Source organism: Helicoverpa zea, chromosome 1 (genome assembly GCF_022581195.2).
Source record: "Helicoverpa zea isolate HzStark_Cry1AcR chromosome 1, ilHelZeax1.1, whole genome shotgun sequence".
NCBI lineage: Eukaryota > Metazoa > Arthropoda > Insecta > Lepidoptera > Noctuidae > Helicoverpa > Helicoverpa zea.
In genome coordinates, this window is record NC_061452.1 from 7,379,527 (window position 1) to 7,401,352 (window position 21,826).

Genomic DNA, 21,826 nt, shown 5'->3' on the forward strand with positions numbered 1-21,826 from the left:
GCCTCGCGCCTCGCACTCGCCTGTCGATGAACACGTCACATATGTAACGTGACATGTGGAAATAGTATTGCTTTATTTAATTTCGCCATCAGCCACTGTTGTTTTCTCAACTTTTACATAAATAATATTAATATTTGTACTTAGGTTCTAGAAGAGGCGGCTTATCCATAAAAACTGTAAGTTGCGCTGTCTTTTCTTTCGACAAAGGTACTAAATTATCAGAGAATGACAGGTTGTATTTTATTAGTAGTTTTGTAAGTAAAATCATATCAGTAATTTTGTCGAAAACTTATGCAGGCACTTAAGTGGTCTATTAACGTGTAATTATTCTATTTACATCAATCTTGAAATCATAAATGTATGAACATTCAACGTCATACCATAAATTAATTACGCTTACAGTTTTACATTTGGACGAATACAAATTAGTGAAGTAATAAAAAGTAGAGTCACTGACAGTAATTACTAGTTGTTAGCCTACGCCGTAGCCGCTACAGCTACGAACTTACTACGACATCGTAGCACAATTTTTGTTAGTATTTTGACAGTTTATTGATGCATTCCTACTTATTTATAAGAATAACTTGTAAGTTTGATCATTGGCTTAAAGATGAACCAAAGAGAGTATATAAAGTAAATAATGTTTCTTAAAATTGATAGAACTTAAGCACGGTTATTTTAGTCGAACTTTATAAGTTTTTAATTGTCAATATTTCTACAAGAATAGACAAGCCAGGCACTTAACAATCCAAATGGCATTTGTAAACGTGCGTCGTGTTAGTATTTGCAGAGTCATCGCACTACAGTGGACAGGCGAAGTGAAATTCTGAATAAGCAAAGCAATAGGGACCGGAACGCACAGCGGGCGCCGATGTTTGTCTACCTATTAATATTAGTGAAACAGAACAGGTTTCACAGATTACCATAATTTGCTTCGATGCATTTGAATAATGAGAACGTGTTCCCCCGGTTTCTCCGCTCAGCCTTTGTATATCTATCAAAGTTATTCAATTGTGAAACGTATTATCACTTGATATAATATCGGGTAATGGCATTAGCATCGATTCATACGTTTACACAGATTGTGAAGTTAATTTTCGTGGAGAATAGAAGTATGAAAGAATGTTTTGCGTATAATATAAGTGCGGATACTTACGTAGTCTACGTATATGATATCGGACGGCAATTTGTTTTGGTATAAACATAATGTCAGCTTGAAAATAGAAATACCAAAAAAATAATGGTCAAATAGTATTAAGTTCAGAAATATTATTTGGTGAACTGTTACAATTTAATGATAGAGATGTTTAAGATAGATCCTTAAGTGTGTGTTGAAGCATGCACAATTAAAGGTTGCAACTTTATGTTCGAAGTGATGGAAAGTATAATGTAATTTTGTATATATCGTGGCTAGTAAAACTACTTAAAATTAATTAATTATCGATGAAATATAAAAGTCGATATTCAGAATTTGGTTGAAAAGTATTTTCAAAGCTTTCATTCAAATTCACTTGTAGCTGATATTTTCAGACTTTATAATTTCAATGTGTCTCCATAGTCCTCATAGAGGCATACATGTACCATGGACACACAATATTGACCAATCACGATAGACATACACTATGAATGGAATACCAAGCAAAATTAATTGAAGATTGTCTTCGTGTCTGCGGCCGACAGTCGCTTAAAAGGCATACAGTTACACTACACACGAGATACTAGTAATCTCAGGGCACTGAAACAATATGTGTGTGACACAGTCAGCTATATGTACCTACATAGTTATTAGACTGAAGTTCAAATTATGATTGGAATTACATTTTGATTTATCAATGCAGTTACGTATGTAAGTAGGTACCAGTTTTTAATATAATCCCAAAAAAGAACACCACAAGGAACATAAAGTACGTATTTCTGGAATTATAATACGTGTATTCATAAAAGTGCGACTGGATATGTTATATTATAATAATTTCAATATGAGCAGGTCTCATGACTGGTGGCGTGTAGTAGGACGTCGCTGGAAGGAAGGGGTTATTGTGATATTGCGGCGTCTCATATTGCCGGCGAGATTTATGTGCGGGCATCGAGCGCGTGTCGGCACCGTCCCGCGCCCGTGCAGCCGACGTCCCGACGATCACGACACGACGCCTCTACCCTTCGCTACGTTTAATACATGGAAATTCGAATTTCCTTATTTCGTATTAATAAGCGGCTGTGAACATTATAAGGAGAGTTTACATCGCGCGGAGGATTATGTTTGTTTGATGTGTGTTTATTGTGATGGCTACCTGCCTGCTTTTAGTAATACAACGACTTCTTTGATCTTGTATTACGGGTACAGAGACTTACGCTATATTCAATTTATACTAAGCTGTTTCTTTATACTTACTCCTTGGTGTAATGCGATTCAACTAAAACAGTTACAAACTCATTTATAGAAACCAAGACCTAAGAACTCTAACAAATGGATACTAAACATTGTATTATTGCAGTGTTCAGTTGGCAGCCTCTGCGACTGTATAATTCAAACTAAAAACTCAATTTGAATTCTATGTAAACAAGTTTGTGGTTTTCCAAACATATTCACATAAAATCATAATAACCGAACTTTATCAATAGCCCCAGAAACTATTACTGTAAACTATAGACTTTTGAAGTCGTTACAGCGTTCGATGTGCAAAAATACTGGCCAATAATTAAGAGTGTGCATGACAGTTATTGTTGTAGCCAATGCTACGTAGTTTTAAAAAAGGAATCAACTTTAAAACAAACTAACAAAGTATACGAGAGTGGCCCTCAGGACATGTATTTTAAGACCCGTGGTACGTAAATAAGTAACTTGGTAAAGACTAGGTTCGCTCTTATTTTTCATCCGATTTGTACTCGGTTGATAAGCAAAATATAAACGGGAGTTGAGTAATATCGATTTATCGAATAAAAGTTTAATTGCGAAAGTTGTTTATAGTGCGCAGACGGCTAGGCGACTCGTGCACGATGGTCTTAGAAACCCGCCGCTCTGTATCCTGCCAGACAATTACTAACAGTTCCTTAACTTGCTTATTCAATTTCGATTCAATAACTATCGATTTCTACGTGTAGAAACTTTACAAACTTGGTCCATTTCAATGTTTGTGAAAACTACGTGTAACGATAGTTTGAAAATGATGGATTTCATTAAAATAGACTGCTATGATCGGAACTAGATAATTTAGATAAAATTTTCTGATTTTGTAAGAATTTAGCTATCATCATCATCAAAAGGACAATGGGCAAGTTGTATGAGATTTGGTACCCGGTCCAGCAGTAACGTATGATATATCATTGGAAAGGCATTTACTTGAAGAATAATAAAAACGATGGGGCTTGACTCAATTAGCTGTCCGAACAGAGTTACGATAAAAATTAAATCGACATAGAAATAGGTATGTTATGCTAATTCACAAAGAGGCGTATGTTAGTGGTGTAATAATATTAAACCCAGTTAATAGACATCTTACATTGTTTGAGATACACTCTATTATAATCTAAAGGTTGTAATAGTCTATGGAGTCATACTAAGGAAACACAATCGTCATCTGATTTGACAAAAGTTCAATACATTTTTATTCGTCTTTTTTTACAAGGAATTCATCAATATCTCAGCACCTCTTGAGGATCAACATTGACTCGTAATAAGTTAACATCATCTGCGAATTTTCAGTTACTCAATGTGTTCCATGGTCGTTTGGTCTCCAGACTTATAAACCTCAATGATAAGACTGATGCTGGATGCAAATATAGTGGATGTTAATAATAGATACAACACACGACAAGTTACCTTACCAGCTTTATTCGCTACAGTTGGATTTAGGTAAGAATTACAGCTATGTTGATGATTTATGAACATTCCACATTCTGTTCGTCGTTGTCACACGAAATGGACAAGGATTAGTCGTCATAGTATAATTGCAGGTAGAAGTAGGTAAAAAATGTTTTGCCTTGCCAAGACCTGCTCAATGGTACTATAAATATATAATCAATGCTGCTGGACAGGGTACCAAAACGCCCATCATCCTTTGTTGGAGAGTTTTGAGTGAAAGATGAACAAACATCCATCCATACATGCCTACGTATCCACATACACACTTTTGCATTTGTAAATATTGAGTAGGAAAGCAGGAGTATGTAGGGTAAATGGTAATATTGAGTGTTTTGCAACAAATATTCTGCTATTCCTTTGTTTCCCAAAACTAGATCACCAGACCTTTTGTTCTAATTCATTTCTATTCTTCCCAAGTTATTTCAATTCATTCATAGAAAAATTATTATAGGTGACTTTTGAAAGCATTTTAAAACGGTGATAAATGAAAAACATAGATACAGATTTCAACGGAATTAATTAGTGTTAATTACTATATTTATAAAATGTTTGAAGGTAATCCTACAACAGTGTTTTCACATTGGCGGACTTTCCGCTCGAGTTTTCGTTTTAACTTCATTTTTGTATCGTTAGTTGTCAATTGTTTTACACTAAAGAATCACAGAATTATTTTCTGTGATTTTGCCTCTTGGTAGTCGGGTAACAACAAACGGAGGTTTTATCGGTTGCCCTGGAGGCCTGATTTTTTAGTTTCTGATCGTGACACATTTATGAACTATTTTTACGTTACATACAGAAGTGAGTGCCCCGACACCCACACAGTAAGTCTTTTTTTCTATGTACAACATAAAAGCTTTGTCTTTGAAAAACTTTGAAAGTAATCACGACGGGGCGAGATTACCAACGGGATCTTGTTTCAAGGCAATGAAATCTGTGCAGATTTATATGTGGCGGTGCGTTACCGGTTAGCGGTTAGAGGAGGCTCCCCGCGAAGCCGCGGGTTTATCTTGTTTACGGGAGCGGTCGCCGCCAGCCGTGTCGTCGCGTCGCCCGCAACCAATATCGCGCCAACATGTTGTGCACGTTGAAAACTTGCCACTTTGTTATCTTTGTTTATTCGACACTATCTGTATGGCTGTTTCATACTATGAAAGAATTCGCAACCGTTCTTGTGTTGCTTTGTGAAGCTTTTCGGGATTTGGTAAATAGTTAAATTGTTGTTGTTGCTTAGTAATTGCGTAGAGAATAAAAAAACTGTGGAGATTTGTATGGAATTTGGTTTATATTTTATTTCAGGAGCCTTTAGTTCATACAAAATGTTGTCATTTAAGTTTAGTGTGTTGCAAATTTTGAGAAAACAACAGTTTTAATGGCAATATAGCATAAACAATAGGTGCCTATCTAAATAAAGGCGAGGCCCTTGTTTAACACTTACTGCGTTAGCGGTCGTATTACGCTAATGTTTATTTGGAACATGAAGCTTATCTAGTCTTCTCAAACGACACTAAAATTGTTGGTTGCAAGGTAGTTAACCCTTGCGCGGTCCCGGCGAGGCGGCGGCGGCGAGCGCGGGGCGCGGGTCGCGGTCGCCGTAAGCCCCGCAATAGATAAAACAGTGATAGAACATGCACCGCGCCGCCGGTATGAATAATTCATTAGTTTCAGTTGCCACTTTTGTTGGTATCGGTGGATTTTCAGCGCTTCACACCGTCAAAAATATGCGTTGAGGGTCTGGTTATTGTTAGACTCTACTCTTTACCGTCTCGTTCATTTTAAATGTCGTGGAAAGACGCTTTATGAATTATTTGCAGAACAAAGTTTCTCGTGAGTTAAGATTATGTTTTGCTGTTTCGTTTACAGATGTGGTTTCAACGATATATTTTTGTGAGTTATTTAACTTACTGTTATCAGTATCTTGAATAAGAAGCTATTGAGTTTGCAGGATCGTTGAAAGTCAAAGTGGCAGTCGATGAACCATTTCTTAAAGATTTATTTGAACCTTTGTAGATGAAATGAGAGTCAACACTTTGTAGGTGGAAGCTGTAAGCGGCGGCGAGCGAGGCGTCGCGCGACCGTCTACTCTAACCACCCCTGTGAATCCCGTTATAATTTACGATCATCCCAAAAAATCCCGGGATTATTTTTATTCGATAACGATAAAGGTGCCGCAGAGGGTTACCTTTATTATCACTCAGAGTGGGACGACTCTTTTACAACTTTACACATGTTAGTAAGGCCGAAATGGGCTGACTCTTATGTTATACTTTTGTGCTATGCTTTTAAAGCTTTTACGAACATTCTATACGTGTGAGTTGTGATGGAAATTTTAATTTAGGGGTGTTTGTGGTATAGATAGAAGATTTTTTAAGGTGTGTTGTGTCAATGACTGTTTTATTGGATTGAGTAGTGAGTTTAACTCACATGTTTTTTTAAATGGTTGGGAACAAAACATACCCTTAAATTACTCTTTTGTTTACTCAAATATTCTTTTTATTTTAAAAAGTAGGTCAATGCTTACATTGTGTAGGTAGAACGTATCTTGTCTGTTACTCCGTCCACGTTGGCGATCGAGGCGAGGGGCGCGGGATTAGACGCGGCCGAAAGTGATCCGTTATAATTTGGAGGGAGGACAGTGACGGCTGGTACGCACAGATTAGCCCCTTCGATAAACAATAGCATTAGTATGCGAGGACGCACTGACCGCCGATCAGCCCAGCCGTGCTCGGATTAATTTGCCTCCTGAAAATTATGGAGGCTCTATGTGGACCGAAACGATCACCGACCCGGAGAATATTGCTTTGTTTTCACTTGTACGCCTGCTGAATTTGTCTTCAATCAGGATGTGCGTGTAGTGCTTTCAATGGCTCGCCGTATCGTTGTTTGTGCAGGGTGTTAAGTGATACTGGACTTTAGAAATTCTTATTTCAGTTACGAATTTGTAACCGATACTTACAGTTACCGTGAATTTAAATTTGAGGCATTTGAAGCTTAAGATTTTTTGTAACATCGTTTTTGAACACCCATTTCCCTAACTTTGAAATCTTCAACTTACTTTGAAGCAAGTTTAACAAGTTTTATCTTAAACTGATCTTTTCATAATCCCGTTATTTGGATCACAAACTTTGAGATTTGAGTGATTACTATTTGAGTAGAGCTGACAAAAGAAAGCTTTCAAACAAATAGAAACAATTCTAAGAAGAATACAATTAGCACTTTTATACTTGGAATCAACAAGAAACAAAAGTCTCGAGGTTTAGGGTTCGCCAACACAATTAACAAAGTAAGCAACATAACTACTCCATTCGTAAAACCTCCAAGTAGAAGCCAATGAAAAGCGAACCTCTTAATTTGGGGTGCTTTTAGTGAATGGCAATAAGCGTTAATTTTATTTGTACGCCCTGCGATATCCGGTTTCGACGGAAGCACACGCCTACTGCGCCGCCGCTAAGTAATGAGGCTACTGTTACAAACACTGCACTCTAGATGAAAGGCTATAAATTATCACACGATGCACATTGCATTCTGAGCTCTACGCCCACGATATAAAGTTTTTATTAAAAAATCCGCCTACTGTCCTGTCCGAGTATCAGCTGACTATTTTATAATTGAAAATCGACAAGATTCATTTTGTGATCGCTTCGTACGACGAAGAAGTAATAAGTTAATTTGTCGAAGCTCTTCGATTAATGACTAATATCCAGACAATTCATATTTTTATTTACTAAAAATATTTTTAAGTAAATACCTAATTTAATAACCGATGCTTTTTTTCTAAATAAGTAATTTCCGTTGAACTACATTGTTGTTAAGTAACGAAAAGTGGAAACGTGATTTTGCTTTTATTTGCAACCTCAGCACTCCTTATCCTGTAAAAGGTTTCTACTTGGTTAGCTTTTTTCTTTTTCATCAATTTTATAATCATATACCTAAGTTGAATCTATGAAAATAGGCATAGTAAAGTTCTTTTCAAAACAAAAAAAAAATGGTCTTGTTTATAATATAGAACATCATGTTTGTGTACGCAGAGTATCAGTATGCTCAAAGTGTACGAAGATATTGGAGCGTACACAATTTACGAACTCAACAAACTTAAAGCCTTATAAATCAAAAGCTAATTTGGTCCAGGATTTGGAAGTCGAAAGCGATGCGTACGGTAATGTGTTCTTTATATCAAAAACACATTTAAAAGAAGTTAGATTGGCTTACACAAGTTGGCGTTCGGCCATACGTAGTTGGAGCCTTTTCGGCGCCTCAAAGCCGGCCCTAATCTTCAAAGATTCGCCGCAGATTGTTTGCAAGCATTTCGGTCCATCAAAATATGACGGGGGAAACTTTGTCTACGTAAATTATTTTGACATTCAGAGTGGCGAAAAATCTGATTGGATAGCTGCAAAATGTTTTGAAATAAATATTTAAAAATCCAATGGTAATTAAAATGTTACCTAAAATACTTTGAAGGTTTTTGAGTTTACTAATTTATATTGAGATATTTACTGAGGGTTGCTGTTTGGATTGTATGAAACATTAAAAGATTGATGTTTAAAACAAGCTTTATTTAGTTTGTTACCTACTCACTCTTAGTCATTACGTGTAGTTACGTAGTATGGTTACAATCGCCCGCCGCGCAGTGACCGCTATGAACACTCATTACACTCTGTTATTTAAAAACACACTCAGTGGCTTCGCTTAATGAATATATTTACATCATTTCTATCTATGTGGCGTTATCTTATATTTAGCAATTTGGCAACATGATAACGGTAACATTTACATATAGGTATGTTACTATATAAAACTAGGTGTAATTGACAGAAGAAATTTGGATTTGTAAATTATACAGAAATATCGGAATACAAATAAATATATACACAAAAGGGCTACAAATCCAAACACGGTTTACAAACAATGAAATTTTCGAGATATTAAAATGTAAATACAGGAGTAGCACAAAATACATTCATATGAAATATAAGTTACACATCACAATTTTCCATTACCTCAAATTTGAAAATATAGTAGAAAGGCAGGCAGGAGTCACATTAGGAATACAGACTGGATCTACAGCACTACGGCGCGCTCGCACGGGAAACAATACTCTAGGTTCAATTTGGATTTTAGAAATTTCGTCAATTCAGTTAATGTTTTATCACAGCGAACATGAGGTTTACATAAGCACAATAACTTAATAAAATTTAAATATCCTCTAGAGACACTATTTTATAATTCATTCAGTCTTACTCTATCTAATTCTTATATTCTTATTTAAAATCAATAACTATGATAATAGTGCACTTTGTATTATATATTAATAATAATATGTGTGCAGTGAATTTGTCTATTACATATTTATCACGGCTGAGCAGATTTTTAGTACTATATCAACGGTGAAAATAAATGTTTTTAGACATCTATGTATATGAAATTCTGCTGAACCGTGAATAAGTTCGAGGAACTGTTGTACATACAATACCTTTAGTTTATATAATTAACAACAACGCTTATAGTAATTACGAATATCATTTTGGTTATGAAACCTAAACCTCTTAATCTATTGTACATAACGACGGCGATGTGACTAAGTTTTATATTCGTTTTTATTCTAATTTACCTGTTTTCGAGAACAATATAAATTCATAAGTGTTACTTTAATATGAATTATTTTAATGTAACGGGTAGCTGTTCATTGGTCAAAGCTCTAAGCTCAGTTACGTCATTTTATTATTTCGTTTAAAATATTCGTCGATGGTAGAATTTGTATTGATTTTTGATAGAATTTCCAGTAATATTCAAATATTATTTGAGTATCATTGTAGAAATCGGATTAAGCTTTCCATAATTTATTCCACACTACTTTTTAAGTAGGCTGGAACGTATTTTTTGTTTGGAAATATTTACTTAACATTTCAACTCAATGAAAATTTCTAAATTTAAGTATTACACAAAAAATATTACAAAAAAGTATAGAGGAATCTTTTTTGTAAAGATATCTACAACATATCGTGGTCAAAACAATACAGGAATTTTAATTAACTTTCGAAAGGTCTTTTCATTCGACTTGTTACGTTGGGTGCTGGAACTACCGGCTATTTCCAAAAATTACATTGCACTGCATAATCCGACTTTGTGTTGTTCAAAATTAAATTTCGACGAATATGTTTGATTCATTAAAAATCTGAATATAGTTGAATGACACTCGCCTGTATACAGGCACATACAGGCGACTATTTAACTGATAACGTTTTGAATATCTCTCATGACGGGTGTGGGTGGGAATATGAACGATAAAAACAATTTCCTGTTAATTTGCACTATCTCGGGCGAGCCAAGCTCGGCTAAATGTATCTACGTGTATACAAATGGACAGCGAATTCGGATGAATGATAATAGAGTTATATCATTACATAATATGGCACAATGATTAACAAAACTAACACCCATGTGGAGCATCTCCTCCAGTCGGCGTCACCTGCGAACAACAACATTATTGTTTCAGCTGAATTATATGCAAACATACTTAATGCCTATCTTTTCGGCAGTCAGTAATAAATATTTTCCTTTAAAGTATGGTAAAGACTAACTCGATTTTCTTAAGTAAACATATTTTATGAAAGAGTAATAAGTAATAAGAAATACATAAGACTTATTATACCTGTAACCTGCGATGCACCTCCCACCCAGTTCAGGTGCGTCTTCCCACCGCCTTCGTCTGTTTTCTGTTTGCCCTTATCGATTTCATTCAGGTTAGATTGATATTTAGTACCTGTGTATCAGATAAATGGTTAAGTTCAAAGATTGTTAAAAGATGAAAATGTTTTGCTCGCCCTAAAAAGTTTGTGCAGAAAAAACGACAACGCGAACTGATTGGGCAAAGGATTCAATATGGCAAGGGACGGGCCGTCGGCAGGCGGTCGGCTAACAGTTATTGAAAAGTTGCGCAATATTGTCGAGTATCCGGGGCCAGCCGTAAATTCGTAATGGTTGCAAAAAATAAAACAGTAACGGGTCGGCTGCGGACGGCGCGCCGACGCCGACGGCCGCGCCACACCACGCCGCAAAAACAACCAGCCGCAAAACTTACACTCGTGCCGGCGCAACCCCTAAATGGGTTTTTCAAGTTCGCGCGAACATGTTCAAATGATATCCCTCGGCTCTTCAGCAAATATCTTCAGTTATTGATAGATATCTTCATCGATTATGCAAAGAAAAGATACCTATACTATCTTAGCTTACTTTCGATTTATAAAGGTACCTTTAATGCTGCTTACGGACTACATTTTCAAATCTTATTAAGAGTTTGCAACAAGGAGGGGAACACTTGTCCGTAATAGGTTGGCGCAAGATGTTGTCCGGCAGGCATGGCCGGGAAAATGCCCAACTTCCCAATAACGGGCAAGTAATGACGCGAGCCCAACAACTTATGACACGACGATATTACAATACACAGCACAGAGGCTACATCAATTATTCTGATATTACCAGCGCGTTATATACTCATATTGGTAGTCTAAAATAACCAAAACATTAATTTTAATTCAATCTATAGTTATTTTAAAATACGGAAGATTTGGCAATGATTATGAGCCTGATTCCAAAGTGGTACTCTATCTTCATCTTTCAAGTATCAGTTACTTAAAAATTACTTTCGTTGAATTAACATTTCAATGATATTTGTTATCTTAAGACCATTGCTCGTATCGAGACTAGGCTTATCAAAGATCACGATGTTGGACCGACGCTCTTTACTCCTATTAACTTAGCATAAACCAATTTTATAATAATTTGATGCGGGGATTATAATAACAGCACTCCATAAAATGTTTTGTTTGTAAACGATTTGGTCATAGTTTACGAGGGCTCATAACGTTCGGAGCCAGTTAACAAACTACCGGCTGGCGACAAGCAGATCGTCGTAACACTTTATGATCTATAAACAAATATAACGGCCACTAATAATAACTGAAACAGCAACATACAATGAAAACAAACTGAACGATCTCGTGGGGGATACAACTCGTAAAGGTAATATTATCTCTTAATAAACGAAATCGCTGACATAAAAATGTTGTTTCAATGCATTTAATGGCTTCGATATCAGATATTGATAAACCCATTCGACCGCGACGTTTGCTATAGGTGTAATTAATTACTATTCCCACACACGAACATCATAAATTGGCGTTGTATAAATGTACATTGGGATACATCCGCGGGTGAAGCTATAAATTCCGTAATATATTGCATTTCACGCTTCTTTACTTCTGCCAATTTATTTGCAACGACAGTGTCACTTAATTGAAAGTGAAATAAACAAAATAGCAGTGTAATGTTATAATACTTGATATTTTTTAATTAAATACGTTCATGTTTAAATAAATACGTGTATGTTTTATTTGAACGTTTAGGTACCATATCATGGCACTACACATTGTATTCTGGTTAATGTATTTGTTATTCCATTTTGAAGATCACTCAAATGTGAACAAACACGTTTATTCTGGTTACTTCCATGCCTATTGAAGAATAGTTAGTAACGAAAGTGTGTGTCGTTTAGTGTCGAAAGTGAGTTACTGATTTTAGATAGTAGGTAGATATGAGTTATTTTTTGGAATTATGTGATTTTTTTGAGTGTGAACGTCTATACGTAAGAGATATTACATCTGATATAAAAGATCAGAGTAGTGTGGACATCTTACCCTTGTCAGTGAGAGGAGTATCACGGCGCGGAGGCCTGGAGGGCGGCGGCACGGTCAGAGCGCGCGGGTCCGGCGTCGTGGTCGGGGGTGATGACGCTGCATTCGGGGAACATTTTTGTGTTATTGTGGTAGAATTAATTAAAAGAAGATTTTTATCTCACGCTTATTGTCAAATGATCATAAAATTCAGTTAGTCAGTTTTCTTGAAACAATGGTGGGCTAAGAATTTTCACGTTCAAGTTTCATAGTAAACACTTTTTCAAGAAAAACAGACTTCTACGTACTTAGTCGGTGAAAATGGACATAAGACTCAAGTGTTTATTAACGTGTATCAGTAAACATAATGTACTCACTGTATAAGCGAATGGTGCCATCAGACTCTCCTCTCGGATTCTTGGCTATGCACTTGTATGTCCCATAGTCTTCAGTATTAATATTCCTAATCAGCAGTCTCATATGTGTTTTGTAAGCTGGTATGCCCACCGTATTCTCCATGTGGTACTTAGGACTTTCATGAATCATATGACCGTCATCCCTTGTCCAATAGTTTAGAGATGTCGGATGGGCTTCCGTAAAGCATTCCAAAGTAACATTGTAGTATAATGGAGCTCCAACCAGCTGGTGAGGGATCCATAACATTGGTGGAACTAGAAAATAATAATTATAAATGTAGTCCAACGTAGATGTGATTCACTATTCATATCGAGAATTAGTTCGGAAACTTACAATCAACGCTCACTTTAACCCGCTTCGAAACGGTTGGCGGTACACCGTTGCTTGCAATACACAGGTAAGCACCCATGTCCAATCGAGAAATCCTTGCCATCTCCAACACTTCGCCCTCCCATTCAGAAACTGAAAATAAACGATAGATAAAGTCTGCAAAAAGCGAAGCAAAAAGCTATTTCGATCATGAACAAATTCGATATGTCACCGGAATGTCCCTTGCTGATGGAGATTTTTGAGTTGTCGTCCCGTTTCCACTTGATGGTGGGCTTAGGAGAGCCATTAGCGCGGCACGTCAGCGTGACGTTGGCGCCCTCTCGTACGATAACGTCGCTCGAACTCAACGAGTCGTCAATGGTCGGCGGCACTATAAACAAACATTAATACCACTTTAATAGACGGCCGTGTATAATTCAAATCCTTTTTGCTTGAATATTGAGCTAATATGTGATATACGTATTATAACGAGTGCCTTTATGACATTGTGCGTTTCAGAAGTTACATGCTATGAATATTAAGTTCTACCTTATAATGAGGAGGTTACTAGTGATGTTAAAATAATATAATTAGGAAGATACTAGTGATGTTAAAATATGAATAAGTAAGGTATCAACTTCCGATTTCAAACTCACCAACAACATGCAGGTATCCAAACTGCGTTTTAGCAGTAACAGTGTTGATCTGACACATATAGCGACCGCGGTCCTCCTCTCTGACGTCACTAATGTGTAGGAACCACGTGCGATGCTTGTCGTGCGTCACGCTCACGCGCGGGTTGCGCGTAATCACGTGGTTGTGCACCGTTAGGATCGCTGACTGCTCGAAGTGCATCCACGCCACCTGATGAGAACAAAGATAATATGAATTGAAGATTTTGTATAAGGTTAAGCTTTCAGTGGTAGTTACAAGTTAGTACTACGCTTAGTTAGAATATAATTATGGATTATAAGAGAATCTTATTTAAATTTCATAATATGTATCTTAAATTTCCATATTTTCCTATTTTCCATTCACCAAATTGATTTTGATTTCAGAATTATCCAATTTGCAGGTTTCTAATCATTCCTAGATCTTTGAATGATCAATACTTCCACTTCTTGGCAATTGGCTATAAAAAACTCCCCCTAAATAAATATACCTTCAGAAAATGTAAAACGAGAAAACTAGGGTGTGGAGTATGCCTCAATGATTTCCAATCGCTCTCCCAATTGGACGAGTGACGTAACGGAAATTAAAGACTTCTCCGAGAACATATTTTTTTACAAATAAATGTAGGTATCTCTCTCGAATATAATTCAGCTGTCACGGAGTGCGTATTACAGGTTGAATTTATTTTATTTGTGTAAGCGTCATATTAACATTATAAAAAAATACCCGAATGTAAAAATAAAACACGTGATTTAGCTCTCGGAAGATAATTTTTTGCCACATTAAATGGTTGTTGTGGCATCAATTCCAATTGTCGATTAAAGGAGATTAGGCCTAGAATTTATTATAGCTCGATTAGGTAGGTTCAAATGATATGAAGAGGTAGAGGTACTGATTTGTTTGCAATAGGACATTGATATCTGTGAACAGTAATGTAATATGGCAAGTGGCGGTGTAGGTACAGTCCGGCTGGGCGTCAGCGCGGCGACAGTGCGCGGCTAGTATGCGAGTCGTCTCCGCGACATCTGTGTAATTGCACGGAGCTGCCATCGCGTCCCCGCTTCACACCAATTTCCACAGCATTAAGCGCTTAAAATGCCTTTTACCGAGATTGTTATACTCACTACGAACAATCTCTCCACTTTTAATCTCCCCTCGGAGAAAAAGATTTAATTCGCCCATAGGTACAGTACCTACTTATTTTCATCAAATGACGCTTAACTGCGCTATCTTAATTTTTCAATTATCCCACTGTTATACTCGTACACGAGTTCCAAACTCGGATTGTAAAACCGAACAATGTTTTTAAAAAGTCTCAACGCTTATCATCGGGCTTGAAGTAAACAATTTCAGTAAAAGGCAATCTACAACTCCAAATATTTATTGAGAGACAGCGCGCTTAAACTTTTGAACACTTCACAAGTTTTTCCCTGATTAAACGACGGTTTGGCATATTTTAAAAGAAACTACACCTATAAAATTAATTAAAGTCGGGTTATCGCAAGAAAAAATAAGAGTTAGGTGGTTTTCCGAGCTTCAAAAGTTCGACGTGCATCCTTTATCTCTTAATCCTTCTTCAAGTTTGAATCATGGGTAGTTCTTTTTATCAAGATTGCGGGGGCAATATAGGGGAAGTTCGGTAGCTAAAACTCGTGCCGGGTCACATCTTACCTATCTTAAGTGATGCGGCTCTCAGCCGCTGTCTAATTTATAATGGACTTGAGGAAACTTCGCCCATTTTATTATGCAATGGGACGGTAACCCCTCTAATGACGGCGACCTGACTTTTCGGCATAACCTGAGGCTCAGGGATATTAAACAAGCTTAGTTTAATATTTCAAACGATTTACATGAAAATAATTTAGTATAAAAGTAAAATTATTATATGAAATTATTGAGATTTATTTCTAAGACTGGTAAGTGGTTGCTAGTTAGAGCAAGTAGCGGTACAGAAGTGGCGTGGCGCGGACGGCGGTGGCGCGGACTGGCGACGGTAGATGTAAATCTGATCTGCGTAATTGTGGCCGGCGTCTAATCTAATCACGACGGTGTGTCCCTCTGCACCGCACTGATTGAATTACGAGCCGCAGCCGCCGCCGCGTCGCCGCCATCTGGATAGACTGTCTTTCAACTAATATGGCTACATCAATATTGTTATGAACAAAATTAATACTAAAATGTCAGAGTTACACCACATTTAGCTACGTATATTCGTTCCAAACCAAAGATTAAAGCAGTTATCTTAAATCCGTTATAACGCAAAGAGAAATTGCCCAAAGTTCTCTTTTACTGTTCGAACAATTAAGATAAAATTAAATAGGAATCAAAATTTTATAAGCAGTTGGAAGATAAGCGTTGAGTGTTGAACTTAACGAAGTTCCCCAATCGTATCGCGAACGGTGGGTGGCAAGTTTAGTAACAGCACAAGTGGTACCCATCTTAAGTAAAATATTTTTGGATGCCTGCAAAATAATATCAATTTTATTTACAAGAAAAAATAGATATCAGATTTTCTTTGACATAAAATGGTTTCCCGCTACGTAAGTGACTAATGAAGCTGGTGGAAGTGGCAGATGAAAATATGATATTCGTAATGACGGCAGCGGCTAACTAATTTCATTCGTCTGCGGATCCTAAACGAGTTAGGTCACGACGTCGTTACGCGAGTTGTTGCCTGCCGGCCGCGCGCCCCGCGCCCCGCGCCCCGCGCGCCGCCCTCGACGGCACTCGGCCCATTACTTCAAATATTCAAAATTATCTAACCGCAAATTTTATGGACAGGTTGCTGTTACATTTTTGAGTTTACTTTAATGGTGTTTACATTTATTTAAAAGTACTTGGTAGGTATAGATGCTCCTTCAAGGTATAAGCCATAGTTTTGGTATCAGTACTTAGCAGAATGTCGAAGCTGCCAAATACTCTTACGAAACATTGTCTATGGTTACACTGAAATCCTACCGAGTACTGGTAAAGTTAGAGCGGCCTATTAACTCGTTATCTTTTAACCACCTTTAATTTAGGCCCTTCTTTCTTTTTATCTTAATTGTTGAGGCATTAAGGAGGCAAAGTTGAAGTTCGGTGGCACGGTGGGAGACGTTCTCGTCCCTCAGGACATGCCTGGAAGGCATCGTTTGATTTATAATGGACTCGTTGCAAACTTTGCCCATTCCACCGCGCACCGCACCGAACCTCTTTAACGACGGGTCCTATCGCCGCAGGAGATGATTCGTAGACGTGTTTAATAATATTACGACAGATTTAATTATGGAACGTTTAAAGAGCTTCATCTTACGCTATTACCCTAACTTTGTTTGTTTCAAGTTGTAGAAGGTTCATATTTTTAACTTTATGTTCAAATTGTAAGATTATTACCATTAGGGTATATTAGGGTATATTTAGCTCGTGGATAAGTAACAGCCGTACGGCTCGTTGAATCATAACACTGGACTGCCTAGATTGACAAGCTAATTTGTCATCATGATGTCACAGTACCAATGTATGATATAATTATTGTAATAGCAACGGATGATCCGATAAATGGTGTATTATTTTGTGAAAATCTTATCAAAGCAAAGAGATATAAAAGCTCACAAAACTACTTAAGATACTGTTTGCTGGTCTTTGGAGATTTGCGAAGAAGGCGCTTTTGATACAACCTTCATGAATATGATAAATATCTAACTGCGTGTTACGTATTCATAAAAGAAAATTTTACATATAACAGTAACTTGTAGATGGAACGGCAAAAAGATGGACTCATTTTCGCACAGTATTTCTATGTACGTGTTCTATAAAAGTAAGTGACGTCATAATCTTTGATATACATAATCGTGAAGATTGTTTATCTGTTTGTATTATCAACGGAGGTTTTGCAAGTGCCCATGACCATTGTTCCTGGAACCATGAAAAGTGGCAAAGTGGCGTGCCGTGTCCAGATTGTGTGAGAACAAAATAAAATAACAACACACATAGTTTGTATCAAACTGTTGTTCGTCGAATTTCGCCCCACGTCACAAAACGTTAGTACGGTTGACACACTAATGCAATGGCGTAGACAGAAATGAGCGAACATCTTGCACGAGACGGCTTAGCTTAGTTCTGCTAAAAGCCCACTTAGAGATCTCTTCAGCTGCGGATTTGTACAGAGGGCTCTCCAAGTTTTCTCGAAATCTTTGGCCAATAAGTTATTTTGGGGTAGATGTAAGTAGTGATCGGAAACATGCTACGAGAAAAGTTTAATACTAATGGTTTTGTAATGGAATTTAATGACCACTTTGCTTATACATTATATAAAAGAGATGTTTTTAATTAAAACATGGATTGGTATTAGTCAGGATTGTGTAACGGCGAACACGATCATTACAGACATTAGAGCGGCGGTGGCGCAGGCGGGCGGTCGTCGGAACAAGTGCTCTCGGCTCCCCTCATCATGGGCTCAGTTTGCTCATGCGAGCTCCAGTAAGGCACGAGAAATATGCCAGAATTTGAACAGGCGGCGCTCGCATGCGGCGCGAGTGTAACATTGCTGCGACTCGTTGTGGCATGTTATTGCAAACCCACATACGTGCTACTGCCGACTATCTGACATTTCATGCCGATGAACCGGCTACGTGCGCATACTTACACACATTTGCATAAAATAGGAAATCTTTTCGTCGAATTGCCTTGTGAATAAATTTTAACATAGGAAACGTTTATTTGAATGTTTAACGTTCTCATACATATTAGTCAAGCATTATTTGAGGTTTCCTAAATATTAATGCTCTCATTATTTGAGTTATTAAAAAAATACACATGCATAAACATACATGTGAAACCAATTGGTGTTGTTCCTAATTGGGAGCCTTGCTACCCTAATCTTAAAGCAACCTATCACAAAAGAAGGTTGCTGCCGTTGCATCTTTATGTTACGGAATATGATCTTAACAAGCAAATAATGCCCCGTCGTTTCATGGCAATATTTCGCATGAGTCAATAATTCTAAAAAAATACGGACGAAAAGGCAAATCTTTTTAACCGTTGCGGGAAACTAATGGCACAGGCGAGGCTTTCGGGGAAATCCGCTTCTTGTTGTCAATACAGGGCAACCGTGATGGCTCCCCCAGTTAAGCCTTTATTTCAGAAGCACGAGAACACTATCTCGGCTTTTATTGCGCCCGCACCGTAGACAGCTTCACAAGTAAGTAAATGCAATAAAATAAAAAGAAAAAAGTCGGCCAAACGGAAATCGATAGAAGTGCTATTGATGTTTAGCTGGGTTTACTTTTATCGTGTTATGCGTTGTATAGCAATGTAGTAGTATTGGGTAGGTCTCCATTCGAAATAATTACACGAACGCAGTAGTAGACATCGGAGCGTTTACCTACGAATTGGCTATTACTAACTAATCTACGTTTCTGGTTAACAGTGGGTGCGGGGAGTTTCAGTGGGAACCGAATGTAGCGTGCTCCCCCCGGCAGTGGGAGCGTGCGGTGTCGGCAGTTAGCCGGCGCGGCGTCACCTTGCGGCTTATCGGCCGTCCGGTCACCGGGCGCCGGCTGTCGGGGCTCGTCCGAGCTGCGCTTACCGGCTACCACTCACCCCGCCGGTAGCTGTATTACTCGTTACAGATATATTGCCTTACTTACACCAAATTGATGTCGTTAAGTTTAATCTTTCATCTAATGCCTCGAGTCTTAGTACTAACTCCAAATTATTAAATCCACAAATGAATATATCTTAAGTGGCTACGTAGTTGCTACGCCGTAGCTGGCGTAGCACTTGCGACATTTGCGTAGAATTCAACATTAAATGTTGACTTGATTTGATGAAAATTTTGAATGAAGTCTTTAAAAACGAAAACTTCAGATACTTTTAACATTTTAGTTTTTAAACCATCTCAGCCGCAAGAGCGAGGTGCAAACTCGGCGTAGAGGTTGTAAATCATATCTTCCTCCATTTATATGGACACTTTATTACGACGGCGCGTTCTAAATCAAATGATAAAATGCTTCTTATTTTATGTTTCCTTTCGCCGCTCCACGCATATTGTCGTCTATTCAGTGCGCCGCCGTCGCCTCCAACCTATCTAAGTGAAGCCCATTCAGAGATGTGATTTTGTGTTTGTGTGGGAGATAAACAAGGTTCCAAAGACAGCAGTCTGAGTCGTACATAATATATTAAGTGTAAGTCAACCTGTTGTAGTGTAGGTTAGAAGATGAAGTGAAGTTACCTTATAGGAGCCGAGGTTCTTGACGGAGCAGGCGAGGCGCACGCTCCGGCCGGCCGGCACCGTCACGTTCTGAATGACATCCGTAAACTCGGGTTCCTCCACCACTGAAACAATAACCATTCATTTACTCAATTCTGTTCATGCGTGACCTATACACAAGTACCAACTAATATTTTATTACTATCGACCGACAGCTTGTCGTTTCGCAGTCGCGGCTTACTGCAAAGATATAAATTTAGATAAATTGAACTGATCTCCACTTAGTCTTATCACTCCGGCAAGATTTTCCAGTTATGAGGACATTTTTGTGTCAAGAGATACGATTTGTAATTCTCAAATTATCAAAGCAGAACGCTTTTAAACAAATTGAGTGGGCGATAAGGAATAATGTCGTCGTTTATCAAGCTCCAAGATAGATGGCCCTTGCTCTGCTCTGCCCATTTTAAATGCGTTTGTCTTCGACTTGCCAAATTGGCGTTCTTTGTTTTCTTCTTAAGTTCTTACTTTTATGTCGCTACACGAGGTGCGGAATAGTTAAGTATTTGATCGCTGCGGTGAAAATGTTAATACTGTTGGGAAAAAGCGGGAAGTGTTGAACTGTGCAAGGAGAAGGGGTTACACCGGGGTTGAATAAGCAAGTAAACATTTGTCATCCCGTGAGCGAGGCGGGAGTCTATGTAAAGAAAGGAGCGATGTCGTCTGCGACAACAGTATTGAGTCAGGGAACAGTCAAACGCTCGCATTCAGCGTGCTGTGTTTGATTAATGGTTGCTAATGTTTAATGTGGCGAATACAAAATTTTGAGTTGACAGTCGATGGGGTTTATTTAGCTGTGACGCAATGACTAACTGTTTTGTTTGAGCATCAACATGAGTCGGCGACCCGGTCCGATTGGCCATGCCTTCACTCCGACGTGTCTGTGTACCTACGTTTGTGTTTGGAGAATAAACTTGCTCAGCGGCAATAGTTAGTCTGGTCCCAAGTTGTTTACATATCACTACCGCATCCAGACTGACAATAGATTTATTTTATTCCGGTTTCAGTCCAACATGAAAACACATATTTCTTTTGTAAACTTTAGGCACTCATATAAAATCTTCTGTATACAGCTTATGCTTATCGTTAAAATTCTTATTGAATTTACTAATCATATACTTAGTGCTTCCACTTAAATGTTTAGTTGACTGCGACAAATATACTTGTTGAGTCCAATGCTCGGCTAAGTATCAGACGATCATCATGTCATACTGACCAAGCAAAACACTGGTTTGCATAGTTACACCTAATTTTCACCTAAATGTCTTGGACATACTAAGATTTAGTTAATAATATTACCATTGTTAAAATCACTCAATAAAGTTTAATTTAGCTAGGCGTACGCAGTCGCCACTGAGCTAACATTTAGATTGTACGTATATTTGTGTGCGCGCATGGCTAAGAGATACCCGACTGAAGATGAAAGCTCCGGTTGTTGCGTGTTTGCTCACCTGATCGTATTAGCTCTAAGCACGACGCTCCATTTTCTGCCCGGGTGCTCCTGACTCAACCGATGTAAATCGCGCATTAACATCTATAACGCACCCTATTAGCTGTGTATGCGTTTCTCTACGATAATTGCTAACAATGGATACAACTTTATTGGTCGGTATAGCACCGCGGGAACGATGACGCGTATTCGTTGCGTAA

The 21,826-nt window shown here is 37.9% G+C and overlaps 1 protein-coding gene across 1 annotated transcript in view; it reads right to left on the reverse strand.

Moving 5' to 3' along the window:
• Positions 1 to 8,398: 8,398 nt before the first annotated feature.
• LOC124634886 (lachesin-like) overlaps positions 8,399 to 21,826 on the reverse strand; it is a 63,371-nt gene continuing 49,943 nt past the window's right edge. The window contains exons 2-9 of the mRNA XM_047170553.1: positions 20,141 to 20,244; positions 13,914 to 14,121; positions 13,490 to 13,648; positions 13,282 to 13,410; positions 12,909 to 13,202; positions 12,556 to 12,651; positions 10,512 to 10,622; positions 8,399 to 10,328 (exon numbers count right to left, since the gene is read on the reverse strand). Coding sequence (XP_047026509.1) covers positions 10,252 to 10,328; positions 10,512 to 10,622; positions 12,556 to 12,651; positions 12,909 to 13,202; positions 13,282 to 13,410; positions 13,490 to 13,648; positions 13,914 to 14,121; positions 20,141 to 20,244 — 1,178 coding nt within the window. The 3' untranslated portion in view covers positions 8,399 to 10,251. The remainder of the gene's footprint in view (positions 10,329 to 10,511; positions 10,623 to 12,555; positions 12,652 to 12,908; positions 13,203 to 13,281; positions 13,411 to 13,489; positions 13,649 to 13,913; positions 14,122 to 20,140; positions 20,245 to 21,826) is intronic.